Source organism: Pseudozyma hubeiensis (assembly GCF_000403515.1).
Source record: "Pseudozyma hubeiensis SY62 DNA, scaffold: PHS5, whole genome shotgun sequence".
In the NCBI taxonomy this organism is placed as follows: Eukaryota; Fungi; Basidiomycota; class Ustilaginomycetes; order Ustilaginales; family Ustilaginaceae; genus Pseudozyma; species Pseudozyma hubeiensis.
Genome location: NW_012133787.1, coordinates 84,735 through 99,484, shown reverse-complemented (window position 1 = coordinate 99,484; position 14,750 = coordinate 84,735). Strand labels below are relative to the sequence as shown.

Here is a 14,750-nt window from a genome sequence, read left to right as displayed (position 1 = left end):
TATAAGGATCAACAAGTCGGCGGCGACGTCGCTTCTTCCCCTTCACCTTGCGTCCCTTTCTCCCGCCGTCCTTCGCGCGCGTCCCTCCCTAGATACCCTTTCCAGCCACGCCACCATGTCCGATTCCAAGTCAGTTTCCGACTACGACGTCGAGAAGGATCAGATCCGCCAATCTCCTTCCGAACAGAGCCATGTTGACGCCGTTGGATCCTCGGCGGCGCCTCGCGTTAGCATCAAGGTCCCTCGCACTCAGACCACCCGCTCACATATTCCCATCGGCTTCCGCACACTGAGCATCCAGGTCTACGAGTCTCAGGGCGTCGAAGGTGCAAAGAGCAAGGAGCATCTCTCCGACACAGACTTCTTCGGTTCGCTCGATTTCCACACCGTCGAGCCCGACGCGCTTGCACAGAGGTTCAACGTCCATCCCGATACCGGTCTCGATGCTGCTGCCGCCACGCGTCGCCTCGAGCGCAACGGCAAGAATGTCCTCACACAAAAGAAGAACAAGTACTGGCTCAAGCTCTTCAACTACACTTTCGGAGGCTTTTGCTCGATCCTTTGGATCGGTGTCATCATCTTCTTCATCTCCTGGAGGCCACTCGGCAATCCTCCTCAGGCTTACAATCTCGCTCTTGCGATCGTCGTCTTGATCGTCATCTTCTTCCAGGCAATCTTCAACGCTTTCCAAGATTGGTCCACACAGAAGGTCATGAACTCTATTCTTCACCTCTTGCCCGAGAATGCCGTCGTCATCCGTGACGGTGAACACAGGTCCATCTCTGCGGCCGAGCTTGTCGTTGGCGATGTCTGCGTCCTTTCCACCGGCAACAAGGTGCCTGCCGACATGCGTATCATCAAAGCTTCCGCCGACCTCAAGTTCGACCGATCAGTACTCACTGGTGAATCCGAGGAGATTCCCGGTACCGTCGAGCCCACAGAGACCAACTTTCTCGAAACAAAGAACATCGCTCTTCTCGGCACCCACGTCTGCAACGGCAACGCTACTGGTATCGTTGTCCTCACTGGTCAGCGTACAGTCATGGGCCGCATCAACAAGCTCACCAACGATGACAAGGAGAAGCCTACCCAGCTTCAAAAGGAGATTTCGCGTTTCGTCTACATCATCATCGGCCTGACCGTCACGCTCGTCCTCATCATGCTCATCACTTGGCTCGCGTGGCTTCGAAAGGATCACCCTGGCTTCCTCAACACTGTCGGCATCCTGACCAACCTCATGAGTCTCGTCGTCGCCTTTATTCCCGAAGGTATGCCTATCGCCGTCGCTCTCACCCTCTCGTTGATCGCGCGTCGCATGCGTGACGTTCGCGTGCTGCCCAAGTCCCTCTCGACGGTCGAGACGCTCGGATGCGTCAACGTCATCTGCTCGGACAAGACTGGTACCCTCACGGAGAACAAAATGTCGGTCAACTCGATCGGCTTCGTCGACAGGGAGTGCACAAGGAATGACATCTCCAGCCTAGACCAGGTTTCGGCCTTTGACGAGCTCAAGAAAGGCATGGCTCTCTGCAACGATGCTTTCTTCGACCCGTCAAGCGACGCAGTCCTGCCGTCCGAGCGCAGCGTTCAGGGCAACGCCACCGACGCTGCTGTCCTCCGCCTGTCGGCATCGCTCCCCGGCTCCGACGAGTGCAAGGCTGCTTACCGACGCGTCTACGACATCCCTTTCAACTCGAAGAACAAATACATGCTCACTGTCATGCGATCCAACGACGACAGCGCTGTCGCGAACGCCGACGAAATGTTCGTCAAGGGCGCACCAGACGTTCTCATGCCCCGCATCTCGCACTTTTTCTCGGCTGAGGATGGTCAGACAAAGGTCTTCGACGATCTTGCTCGCTCTCAGCTCGTGAGCAAGCAGGAAGCCTGGTCTCGCCGCGGTGAGCGCGTCATCCTGCTTGCCAAGCGCTCGTTCAGTGCAGCTTCCAAGCCGGGCACTGGGGAGTACGAAGACGAGGTCGCTGCCGCTAGTCAGGGCGAGCTTGTCGTCATCGGCTTGCTCGGCATCATGGATCCTCCCCGCTCTGACATTCCTCACACGGTCGCCGAGTGCAGAAGGTCTGGTTCCCGCTTTTTCATGGTGACAGGCGACTTCTCCCTCACAGCGGCTGCCATCGGCAAGATGGTGGGCATCTTTACTCATAACGGCGAGCCTGATCGCATCGCTGACTTTGATGTCAAGGATCGGTATGTCAGCGATGCTCCTGTTCTCAGCGAGAAGGCCCTCAAGAAGCAGAATGGACCGAAGGACATCATTGAGGCCAGCCTGCTCGTTGAGGGCAAAGAGATCCCGCACACTACGCAGCAGCAGTGGGACGTCATCTGCCGCTACGAAGAGATCGTCTTTGCGCGTACCACGCCCGAGCAGAAGCTCAAGATTGTCAACGAGCTCCGAGACCGGGGCTGCGTCGTCGCCGTGACCGGTGACGGCGTGAACGACGCTCCTGCCCTCAAGGCTGCCGATGTCGGTATCGCCATGGTTTCCGGTTCAGATGTTGCCATGGAGGCTGCCGATCTGGTACTCATGGGCGACTTCAGCTCCATCATCCAGGCCATCAAGCTCGGTCGCCTCGTCTTCCAGAACTTGCAAAAGGTCATCTCGTACCTCCTTCCGGCAGGCAGTTGGTCCGAGGACTGGCCCGTCATCCTCAACGTCTTCTTCGGTGTTCCGCTTCCGCTCAGCTCGTTCCTTATGATCATCATCTGCTGCTTTACCGACTTGGTCTGCTGTCTCACACTCATCTTCGAGAAGGAGGAGTTTGATCTGCTGTCCCTGGAGCCAAGAAATCCCAGGTCCGACCACTTGGTCAACAAGGCCATCTACGGTCAGAGCTATCTTTTCATCGGTATGATGGAGACGCTCACCGCGCACGCGATGTTCTTCCTCTACATCTGGAAGTACGCAAAAATCCCCGTCAAGGACATGTTCTTTGCCTTTGAAAAGTTCGGAGACGGCTTCCACGGCTACACTTCGGATGAACTCAACCACTTCCTCGCGGTCGGACAGTGCGTCTACTTTGTCACGCTCGTCATCCTCCAGTGGGGCAACCTGCTCTCGGTCCGCAATAAGCGTCTCTCCATCTTCCAGGCCGATCCCATCCGAAAGCAACGTCGCAACCCTTACCTCATTCTGGGTCCGCTCGCTGCGCTCGTCATCGCCATCTTTGTCACCGAGGTCAAGGGTATCCAGAATCTGTTTGGCACCGCCTCGATCCCCATCGAGTTCTGGTTCATCCCGATTCCCCTGGCTATCGGCATTCTGGTCATGGATGAGCTGCGCAAGCTGCTCGTACGCACGTTCCCCAACAGCATCATCGCCAAGGTCGCCTGGTGAGCGAAGTGTTTGGGTGCTGCACGCCTATATTTTGTAACGATGCCTCTAATCGACACGTCTTTAACGAGATCACATGTGGCTTTCGTTCGTATTGGAATGCACTCGTACTGCAGCGTGTTGTGTTCCGATGTTGAAAGAGTGATTGAGATGAGAGTCGCTCGTACTGACGACTTCGAAGGGTCGCAAATCTTCAAGAAGCGCCGAAGATGCGCGAGCAAGAGCGCCATTCCCCTCTCTCAGTCGAGGGGCAGCAGGATGGATTATCTGCCGGGCCTTGGGGGCGTGCCAGACGGACGAGTCGAGCCCAGGAAAAGGAATCCGAATTTTTGCGTATGCAGGATGACATTCCAGAACAAGAGTGAGGCTCTCGAACATCAGCGACAAGATGACGCTTCACGAGAGAGCCGCAATGTAATAATCTACAGGGAGAACGACATATAGACAAGGAGACGAAAGAAAAGTGCAAATGATGCGCAAAGAAAAAGAGCGTGCAAATACATGATCATAATGACGACGATGGTGCTGTGGCGAGGCTTGACAAACCTCGGGGATTGAGGGGCTCAGATCGATACGATTTGAGACGGTAGAAGACGTGATCTCTAAGGAGCGATTCCCAATAAAGTGAAGCGGAAGTGAAAAGGAGCGAAATGCAAAACGATGACGAAAGAAGATGGTCCATGGAAAAAAGCAGAGAGGAATCTCCAGAAAGAGATAGAGTCGAGCGGAATTATGACATGTCAAAGCGCGTGACCCTGGCTGTGGTTATGGCTGTGACTTTGCTGGCTATGTCCCTGTTGGCTCCTCCCAGTCTGGCTCTGCCCGTACTGACTTTGCGCCTTTGGGTAGGATTGATATGGGCTTTGCAGGTACACTGGATGCTGCTGCCCCCAACTCTGCTGCATTTGTGGGGGCGTCGAGGGATTCAGTTGTGAGTTGCGGTACGGGTTCCGTGATGGCGCATAGTCGTACTCGGTTGCGAACGCCGGTTGAACAGAGGAATACTGCTGGGACGGGGTGGGCTGCACCTGTTGGGCGTGGCTGATCGATGTCATTGGGCTGTCCCAGCCTCGCATGGCTGGCGAGTGCTGATAGACAGGGTAGGACGTGAAACTTTCGTCGGCAGCGTCCCTGCCCCCGAGCAAGGGACGATCGTCGTGACGAGGAGGTGCCTTGAGGATGGCGGCATTGCGTGCCTTACGTGCATTGCTCTTCTTGCACGAGCGCACGCAGCACCAGATCAAAAGACCGAGCACAATGAGGAGGAAGGCACCGCCGCCGGCAGCGATGGCGATGATGGCAGTCATGCTGAGTGGCATGCTGGACTTGAAGCCGGTGGTGGACTTGAAGGTGGGGGCGGCCTTGGCACCCGTGCCGCTGGAGTCGGATCCGCCGCTAGAGGACCCGGTACTCGAGGTGGCGAGGTTCTGGCAGTTCTGGGTGTTGACTGCCTCGTGACCGAGTTGGACGGTGCTGGCTACGACGACTTGGCTGTCGCGAACGGGGACGCTGAGGGTTCCGTCCGCACCGACAGTCATGGTCCACTGGGTGGCGTTGACGGTGCGAGGCTGTCCGGTGCCACTCTGCTCGTAGCTGATACCATTCCACTGGACATTATTGGTGGAGTCGACGCCAGCTGCGGTAAGGGTGGAAAGATAGACGGTCTGACCGGCTAGGGAAGGCAAGCTGAGCACAAAGTTTTGGTACGACGGGCTGCCGCTGCCAGAGTAGAAGAGCTGCGTGTTGATCATGACGACCGAAGTCAAGGTGCTGCCACGATAAACGCCGTAAGCACCGAGACGGTTGTTGTAGTTGGACGGCTGGTTATTGATGGAGATGGGGGCGATCTGCGAATTGCAGGTGGGACCGATGATCTGTGCCCAGGCAGCCCAGGCGTAGTAGGTGGGACGAACGTGAGGGCTCATACCGTTCATGTAGTTGGTCTGCCATGGCGCGGCCTGAGAGTACTGGGTCATGTGCATCTGGACACTGTCAACCTTGATGCTGGCAGCGTAGAAGAAAAAGTTGAAGGTCCAGAGCGCGTTTCCAAAGGTCTCGCTGATGCCCGGAAGACCGTTGGGGCCGACACTGCCCATCTCTCGGAGGTAGTAAGGCTTTCCGGTGACGATGGACTGACCGACTTGACCGGCCCATTCGGTGAATTGGTTGACGGTGTTGGAAAGATCGAGGAGGTAAGAAAGGGTGAGGGTGAAGGGTGAGACGTTGATGTAGTAAAAGTAGTCGTGCTGGTTCCAACCGGCAACGTAGATGCCATTGTCGGCAGCAACACCCTGGGAGTTGCCAACGAGGTTGGCGATGCGGAAGGGCTGACCGTTTTTGGAGGCGGTAGTGGCGGTGGCAGCCACCTCGAAGAAGTCGGAACGCACGTTTCTCTGCTTCAAGGTCTGGTTGTAGATGGCTTCGGCACGAGAGGCCCATTCGTTGCCGAAGTCGGTGGGGGTCCAGCTCGAATTGCGGTAGCCGAGGTCGATGTAGAGATCGGGTTCGTTACCGATTTCGAGACTGTAGAGATCGGAACCGGAGCCGTCTGTGCCGATGTTGTCAAAGGCGGCAGTGGCCTGCTCGACGATGCGCGTGAGTGCGTCAGAGCCTTGATATGCGAGGTTGAGACCGTAGGTGATGGGGGTGCCCTTGGGAAAGTAGTCCATGACCTTGAAGTAGTTGTTGCCGAAGAGGAAGTAATCGGAGGGCCTGGCATTGCCCTGACCTGATGAAGAAGGATTCTGTTGAATGGTGTAGCCGGTGACGGAGGAATCGTACAGCATGGTGTCTCCTGAATTACCACCGACGCGGATGTGTGGGGGTGCGCCGGTGTAATTCGCGAGGTTGGAGAGGAGGTTAAAGGTGAGCTGATTGGGGGAGGTTGTGCCGGTGAAGACAAAGAGATCTGTGGGCTCGATACCAAAGCCGGCATAGGATGGGTTGATGGTGTTGGAGACGGTTGAGCCTGCGCTGGCGACGTTGGAAGCCGGAGTGAGGTTTACGTCGGCCAAGGCTGACGACGCCAGCAGGAGCGCAGAAGCAAGCGAGGCGACGTGCGCCGTCGGTGTAAGGGATCGCATTGGTGGCAAGGACGCGAAGACTCGGCTCGGCGCGTGAAGGAAGTACCGTAGGGGGTGAGTTCAGAACCAGACTCGAGTTGATCCGAGAGTAGTGCCGATGAGGATTGGATCCAGGTACGATGGAGAATGTCTATAGAAGGTGCTATGGTAAGGACCGAAGAGCAGAGACGACAAGCAAGTAACGCGGCGGATGACTGGGCGAGCGAAGAGGAGGTGTGACGACGCCGATGTATGGACGAGTATATGATTGGATGACTGGACGATATGAAGGAACGAGCGAAGGAGCGATCGGACGGATGGGCTTGTCCAAGGTGATGCTGCGGGTAACGGTTACTTTTTGTACAGTCAAGAGTCTAGTAGAGAGAGGCCTGCAAAATAGCAATCAACGGCAAGCTGCAGGGTAACCTAACTGCGCGATGCTGCATCGACTGGGCCCATGGTGCATAGAGAGAAGAGAGTGCCCAACGCAATCCGGGAAAGGAGACATGCGGTCGTCCAAACTCCGGGGCAGGCGGACTCTACCGTGCGTTTTGCCGACATGGAGCCAAATGGCCGAAGTCCCAGACAAGGGAAAGTGGAGTGCAGTCCAGTGCAGCACAGCGCAGCGCGGTGAGATTGCATCGATCAAGTCACTATCCAAATTTCAGGTACCAGCCATTCGTTCTGAGCAGATTTACGGCAAAAGACCCCGAAGGATGCCGTGCTTGTCAGGAGAAGTACATCTGCCGGTATCAGAGATCTAAAGAAGAAAAAAAAAAGGTGAGAGACTAAAAAAACTTACATATTGGAAGCAATCTGGACCGACATCGAGAGTTTGCATCTTGCTACTACTGTGCTACTCTAGAATTTGCCTGTAACATGGTAAGGCGAGCGTGTAGCAGCCGCATCTCCTTGGCGTACAACTCGTTTTTTGCCCCGTCAACCCTCCTGATCGAGCATGCTTGTCAACGACACGCCAAGAGGGATCGTGGTGACAAATTGCGAACCCTGTCAACCACCATGATCATCGCAGAACCGTAGCCGACCTGGAGATCAAACGAAAGTGGAAAGTACACGAGGCAATGCAGAGTCATGGAAAAATTCAATAATGACCTCAAGTCAGCTTGGATCTGAAAAGTGGTACGAAAAGGGGCCAAAGGGAAAGCGAAAGGAAAAAGGGGGAGGAAAGGGACTGGAAAGGTAAGCAAATTGGCTGCCATGTCGTCAGAGGCGGGAAACAAGGTTGGCCGATGGTGCTGCACGGATTCAACCTGTTTCTGGAAAGCTGCGGTGGGTGAGCAGTCAAAGAACGCTGATTCCATATAGATGATTTCTCAACACGCGGAGCGTCGAAGCCGGGAAAAGGGGGAGGCGTGGGCGGAGTTGACGAACAAATAGTCAAGACTCGAAATGTGCCTTGGTGGGTGGGCACCCCACGGGAATCTGTACGCAGCCAGCCGCCTTTGGTTCCGCAGGAAAGCTAGCGCAAATTTTGAGACCGAAAAATTCAACCAATTCTACGACTTGCCCGCTTTCGGCGGCTCCGAAGCTGGCATGCCGGTCTCTTAACAGCCAGAATCACGATAAATTTCACACTCCGTCGAGTGAACCGGCACTGCATCTCCGCGGCGAAATAATGGCGCTGGAACTCCGGCATCTTTCATCGCCTTCCGAAAAGAGAAGTATGCTCGTTCGATCAAACACAGATACACACACATTCGAGACGACAAAGATTCGTGGCCGTCGGCGCTTCCGCCGGCTGTGACTCTGAACGCTCGAAGAATGGTGCATCGTGGATTCAGTAGCTGACTCGACATGCTTTACCCAGCGGCAGGCACTCTACGAGTCGCTTGCGATGTTGCCAACCGAGCCAATCCGCGGGCGCTTTGCCTCAAACGCCGTCCTTTTGACGTCTGCTTTGATCGACAGTGCGTTGGTTGGCAAGCTTGCCATGCAATAGAGGCACGTCCGCCTGCAGCTTGTAGCGTCTGACGTTTCTGAGCCCAGTCGAATGAACCCTCAAGGTCCGCCTCGCGCTCGCCGACATCCCGACATCGACCACTCGTGACCTTTTGTTTGCGTCTCGGCCTGGTCGCATGCTCATGTCAAAGGCACATGTAATGCTGGACCAGCCAGACGATGCGCTCACGTTGTTGTCGGATCGCGCTCTCACGCTGTGCTGGCTTGTCCTGTTGGCAGGCGGGCGACGCGTGTCGTCGGTCCCCGAGCCATTGCAAGTTGCTTGCGGCGCCTCATGGTCGAGCCGCAGGTATGCGCTTCGGTACAGTCTCCGAGCCGCAGACGCTTCCAGCGGAACGACGATCGGAAGTGAAACGACCAGCAACGTGGCGCATGTCGCCGTCCAGCATCGCAGCTGGTATTCGCTCGCCACGTTCGCCGACCTGACAACAAGGGCTTGTTGATTTATTTTCCGGTAACACCCTTCGCGCCCGCTGCTCCCCTCACGTCAAGAGCCGCGCTGGCTCGCGTCCCTGCAGCAGCAGCATTCTACGCATTCCCGACGACAGAAGCACTTCTCTTCAGAAGCAGTCTCGCCCATCAGCAGCAGCGTCAGGTTTTGCCGCTCCTCGTTCGGCTAGGACGAGCCATGTTTTCCGATACGAGTTTCATGGTACGCTTGCTCCCGTTCCTCCGCGTGCAGGAACCGGGCGCGGCGGTTGCACGCTCCCATCGAGCTCTGCCGTGCAAACCCCAGGACTCACATCGTGTTTTGACTGGCCCTCTCAGCGGAAAAACGCCTCGGAAACATGACCAGCAACGTCGTCAGTCACGTATGCTGTGCATCTGTGCTTCCCGTGCCGTTGCGGGACACCAGCGTCCGGCACGCATCTGGAACCTTCTGCGCCGTCATCACCCAAACGAGTTTCACACATTCTGTGTCGAACCGAGATTCCGGATCAGGTACACGACGCCGACCGAACCTCACGTCATGTCAGAATCTGACCGCGCGAGTCCGATTCGACCATTCTCCTGTCAAGCATTGAGAATAGTCTGCTGCACGTCGTGCCGTGCGTATCCGTGCGACTTTCGTTGGGCTGTTACGCCCTGGACTCCCAGACGTCCGCAAGATAACGAATCTGAGCAAATCGCGCCGCGACTATCGTTTTCGTCGAGTTCAGGATTTTTGAAAGCTTTTATCGCACACCATTAAAGATCTCAGAAACACCATTAAAGATATTCTGATAGTAAAGAAAATGAACGCGGTCTCGGGCTGAAATGCAGTAATTTGTCTAGTCAGCAATAATTGTCGTCACCACGGACCAAATCGTGTTTCAATCGATCAGAGCAATGACTGCTCTGCAGCAAATTAGCAATCTGGAAAGCGTGATTCTTTGCATTCCGACGCATTATTCGCAGCTTACTAACACGAATGACTCGTGTCAATGCTGTCGTATCAGCTCTCTTCATTCATCTTTGCGCAGTCGAATTAATATGATTTTGTGAAGGGTCCCGATGACGAGACAAATTGCCTGATTCGTTCAAAAAATCCGATGACACCGTACCGCTACCACAAAGAATGACACGACCATCATTGCTAGGCACGGCTTAGAAACTACCTGTTTAATTCGATGCTCTTCCTTATCTTCCGGACGGCGTGTTTACAAAGAGATGATTACGATAAATCGTTGTCGTTATCTGCTAAAATTTAGATTGCGTAAATATTCAAAGACAATGTCTAGCAAACACAATTTGTTGACAGCTCGTCATTTTACCCTCTCGGCCTCACCTTGCTTGTCCGATGTAACCCACACTCGATTAAATGTACAATGACTCGAGGCGTTCCCAGTCTCTTTAAAATCGATCTTGGGCGGCTGTCAGTGATGAAACCGCATATTCAGGCCCTGATCATACACACGCATATTAGGCCGTCATTTGGCGATTTACGAATAAAATGTGGGCATTTTGTAGGCACTACGAGGCTATCAGAGAGGAGATTTGGTTCTTCACACGGAAAGATAGGTGTGAGAAAAATTCAACGTTCGACAAAATCCTATATCGGAAATGACTGCAGGTGACGGACAATGCGCAAATCCGCGTGTCGCGACGAGCGTCTGAAATTTGATGAATGTTCGACGTCAAAACAACTTCCTTCCGGTCATTTTATCATATAAATGTAATCACACATGCTGTTGACGTTTGGCACCTGATGGCGAACGGAACGGTCGTCATGCGACCTTGATCCTTGCAAAGCTCGGTCGCCAGATATCGTCCTCAAGGTCGTTGGCGATGATAGCGTCGTGACAGTTGTTGAAACGCATCCGCGAAGCAAGCGAGTACAAGCGTCTCAGCTCAGCGGCCAGGAACGGTTTACTCTCAGCAAACCCCAGATGCAAAGGCGTCTTGAAGCAGACAGCCGAGGTCAAGACGACCCAAGACGGCGCTTCGTTCGGCCGGCCTTTCCTCAGAACAGATGTCAGTCTTGACGCCGTGACTGCGTCAGCTCGACACACGTCTCACAAGACAGCAAGACAAAAGATATCAAGGAATGACACTGGAGGGGTCAAATTGACGGCGCTTGCAATCAAGCAAGCATCGATGAACACAATACAACATCCTCAGCAGAGGTACTTGAGCTGGCATACCGATGCAGTCAGGACACTGTTCGCGGACAAACAGTTCCGTGAGGGCCAGGCTTATGCTCAATCAATCTGTGCCCAGAGACAAAGGCGAGGCGAAGCTGTCACGTTGCGATTGCGGTCAAGACGTGCAGCACTCACGAAGCTTCGCCATGCTGGTATTATGGCCAGGAAACTGACGGGTCTACTGTATGCCAAGACTTGAAGCGAAACAGTTGCATCCCGAATGCGACGAGACGTGGACTACACAAGTTGGCTGTACAATCCCCACCAAAGCGGAGTGTGACGAAACATCTCTTCGTACATTGTGTCCTGAGTTGACCATGCTCGTTCAACATCGGATTGTACTGCACGCAACATATAGCGACGCTGATGACGACACCAACGCAGCTCAAGAACAAGGCTTCACTGGTGAGAACATACAAAGATCATTTGAACGCGCTCTGGCTCAGTTCACATCCGTGAGAAGTAATGCACGCAAGAAGGTCACAGATAAAGAGTTGATGCTGAGATTACAATGCTGTTGCAAGCGGCCATCGAGCCAAACAACTGGAGAGAGGTGTGGCGAGGCACGAGACTTGTCTAAAATCAAAAATAATTGACGGTGACAGTTGAGCCCAAGACGAACGGGGAGAAGGAGCGAGGAACAAGCTGGGGTATATGATCGTAGGCGACGAAAAGATGCAGCTCCAGGTAGATTTTCAGGATCATGCTGGTCTAATGGGACCAGGACCGGCAGGCAGGGAGGAAGCACCCGTGATGGCCGCACGACCACAATCGCTGGCAAACATAGCATCATTATCGTGAGCCACTCCGTCGACGACACAGTAACGCGCGCCAAAGACGGGTGGGTTGAGACTGGTGACGCCTTGATCCACGAGAGATTGATAGCCGTAGAAATCCGAGACGTCGGTGGATGTGCCGCCGAGGAGGTTGAGGTAAGCCCACCAGGCGTAGCCACGGTCACGTCGGTTTTGTCCACCCTGTGCTTGGACAGGGCAGCTCTGATCGCCAGTCTGATCGCGCGAGTAGGTGTCAAGGGTGCCTGTCATGATGGTGATGTCCTGAGCGATCCAAGAACGGAAGCCCGAGACGCCGTCCGGGAGACGAGCAGCAACATAGCGAGGCAAAGGGCTTCCGAAGCCGTAACCCCAAGTGTTGTAGTTGGAGCAGCCAGCGGTGGAGTTGGGTCGGACGGTGGTAAAGTAAGGCATGGAAGGCGAATTGGCCAGCACGAAACTGTAGCCGGTCGAAGGACGGAGGAGACCGTATTTGGTCATCATGCTGGCACCACCCGAGTGAGCCACGACGTAGACCTTTTGAAGGTTAGGGAACCTGGAGACATCGCCGAGCAGCGCTACCAGCGAGTCGTACACATCGTAGGAGGAGCACGAAGAGACGCCAGAAGGTGCCACGGCATCAGCACCATTTGCCCAGTCGTTGCTGTTCCAAGCAAGGTTACTGGCGGGCTGATACCACTTGCCCGAGTCGGTGTTGGCGTAGAAGTTGGGCGCAAGGATGATTCCCTGGTCGCCTACGACATTGCGCACGGAGCTGAAGTAATCGTCAAAATTGCGACTGGAGCCGTGCTGAACGATCCAAGCGGTATCGGAGGTGGAGACACCGGAGATGGGGAAGTTCTTGTTGACGAACATGGGAACGGTGGATTGCGAGCTAGCACAGCCTCTGAATTGAACCAATGTAGCGCCAGCGGGAGCGGCAGGCAGTGTGCTCGTGGCTGCGGCGGAAGAAGAGGTGGTGCTCGAGGTGGAAGTGGATCTAGAGCTGGTGCTCGAGGAAGAGGTGGACCTAGAGGTCGAAGCAGAGCTTGTTGTAGAAGTAGACTTGGTGGACGATGTGGAAGTAGACCTGGTGGATGTTGTGGAAGTAGATTTGGAGGATGATGTAGATGTGGATCTTGAAGATGCGACAGACGCGCTGGCGGGAACAGCACGAGTGAAGCCATAGGAGGCGACGACCGTTCCGCCGTAGCTGGATGGGCCTGCACTCCAGGTTGCAGCGGACTTTTCTTGTTTGGCAGTGTAGAGGGCGCAGATGACGTTGCCTTCGGAGCCTCCCTTCATCTCGACAGGATGGAAGAAATGGCAGCGGGAGTCCTTGTTGCAGAGAGCTGCGCAGGCGTTGACTTGAGACTGCGCAACTTTGGTTGCACCGGAGATGGCGGAGCGAGAGATGTACTGACCCGAGGCGGTACCATACGAGACGCGATAGCCGTCGATACCCCAGGAGAAGGTGTATCCGGAGGGGGGCGAGAGGTTGGTAAGGTAGCGACGTTCAAAGTGTGTTTGTGCACCGAGACCATCGTAGCGCGCTTCGAGCTGATCGGAGGCGACAAAGTCGGTGGAATTTGTGAGAAAGGGAAGAGCGGTGGCAAGGGGAGTGACGACGGCGACGAGCAGCGCCGCGGTGAGCGAAGCGGCTGTGATGCGCACCATTGCTAATTGAAGCAGGATAGAAAGCGAGCAGACGTCGAGCGAGATGGTTACGATCGGGAGACAAGAAGGAAGCGCGCGAGGTAAAGCAGGTGGGAGATGTGAGGTCTTTATACTGTCAAGAGCATGACGGCCAAATGGCTTGGAGCAGGTGAGCCGATTCGGAAGCTCAAGACGAGCAAGAGGAAGGCCAGGAGACAAGCCAAAGGATCAGGGGCAGGAACAAGTCGAAACCAGCAATCGGTAGCCGTACTTCATTTACCACGGGTCGAGTGCCGGCTGAAAGGAGTGAGGTTCGAGGTATGAGGCGCACACACGGGACAGGAACGATGCGAACCAAAGGGGGAGGCGGAGGAGGCGCAGACGATGGGCAGCGTTTGGCGTGGCATGGGACCACAGGAGCAGGAGAGGGACGCGCATGTGGCTGGAGGAGAGGGTTCACAGTTTATCCCGGGTTGTTTGTCTTGCGGAGGGCGGTACGGAAATGGGATTGAGAACAAGACCGAGGGAGATCTTGCAGGAAAGGAAGGGATGGGATCTTCGCTCGCTAGCTTGGTGCTTCGCCGAAGACACCAATTAGCACGACAGGACGGGACGGCACTTAGCTTGCATATGCCCGAGGCTAGAGCGTGGCGTGACGAGCCGATTCGAACCAGAGCGGTTCGGCAGTCAGACGGGTGGCACAATGAGACGTGAGCTCGACGCGCCGACACGTTTTTCCTTTCTGTTCTTGTTGGCCCGTCGTCGGTACAAGCAGAATGGCCAGACGACACAGTATCAACCGGCAAATGAGCACGTTTTGTGCTTGCTCTCAGCCCCAAGACGGGTGTCGAACCCGAGCGAGCGGGGCTGAGACAAGAACGGCCGTGTTGAACGGGCGGGGCCGAAGCCTTGCGCGCAGTCTGTTCCTGAAATTGTACGAACTTGCACCGTCGAAGCCACTCGACGCAGACGCGGGAACACGATCAAGCCTAGAATTTTCAACCCCCGCCAGCGCCCACAGCGAAGTTGAATCGTATGGTGCTGCAAACAAACCAGCTGTTCTGGTCGGTGTCTCAGATCGCCCTGCACGTCTGCTCGTGCTGGGATGTGCTCATGTCGTCGCTTGACTGTTTGTGGGCGTTCAAAACGATAGGTACAGCGAGAGGTGTGGGTCAGCCAAGACCGAGGTTGCGCTCGTGTCGACAAGGCTAGAGAGCAGAATCTGCAGAGAGCAAGGGCGAATGAATGCCATGCAAGGAAAAAGGTGCTGCCCACCGGGGGACCCTGAATCCAAGAATGCAAG

General features: G+C 55.2%; 5 protein-coding genes across 5 annotated transcripts; 2 read left to right on the top strand and 3 right to left on the bottom strand.

Annotated features, from left to right (window-relative positions):
- Nucleotides 1–115: 115 nt before the first annotated feature.
- Nucleotides 116–3,355, top strand: PHSY_000341 (hypothetical protein; the record flags this gene model as incomplete). The annotated part of the gene is made up of 1 exon (XM_012330982.1): nucleotides 116–3,355. The coding sequence occupies one exon, from the start codon at nucleotides 116–118 to the stop codon at nucleotides 3,353–3,355; it is 3,240 nt and encodes a 1,079-aa protein (XP_012186372.1).
- A 69-nt stretch (nucleotides 3,356–3,424) lies between these two features.
- PHSY_000340 (hypothetical protein) lies at nucleotides 3,425–3,730 on the bottom strand (the record flags this gene model as incomplete). The annotated part of the gene is made up of 1 exon (XM_012330981.1): nucleotides 3,425–3,730. One exon carries the CDS (start codon nucleotides 3,728–3,730, stop codon nucleotides 3,425–3,427), a length of 306 nt encoding a protein of 101 aa, XP_012186371.1.
- Nucleotides 3,731–4,092: 362 nt separating this feature from the next.
- PHSY_000339 (glycoside hydrolase) lies at nucleotides 4,093–6,435 on the bottom strand (the record flags this gene model as incomplete). The annotated part of the gene is made up of 1 exon (XM_012330980.1): nucleotides 4,093–6,435. The coding sequence occupies one exon, from the start codon at nucleotides 6,433–6,435 to the stop codon at nucleotides 4,093–4,095; it is 2,343 nt and encodes a 780-aa protein (XP_012186370.1).
- A 2,250-nt stretch (nucleotides 6,436–8,685) lies between these two features.
- PHSY_000338 (hypothetical protein) lies at nucleotides 8,686–10,859 on the top strand (the record flags this gene model as incomplete). Its single annotated transcript, XM_012330979.1, has 3 exons — nucleotides 8,686–8,791; nucleotides 9,163–9,336; nucleotides 10,627–10,859. The coding sequence occupies 3 exons, from the start codon at nucleotides 8,686–8,688 to the stop codon at nucleotides 10,857–10,859; spliced, it is 513 nt and encodes a 170-aa protein (XP_012186369.1).
- Nucleotides 10,860–11,719: 860 nt separating this feature from the next.
- Nucleotides 11,720–13,468, bottom strand: PHSY_000337 (hypothetical protein; the record flags this gene model as incomplete). The annotated part of the gene is made up of 1 exon (XM_012330978.1): nucleotides 11,720–13,468. One exon carries the CDS (start codon nucleotides 13,466–13,468, stop codon nucleotides 11,720–11,722), a length of 1,749 nt encoding a protein of 582 aa, XP_012186368.1.
- Between the last annotated feature and the right edge of the window lie 1,282 nt (nucleotides 13,469–14,750).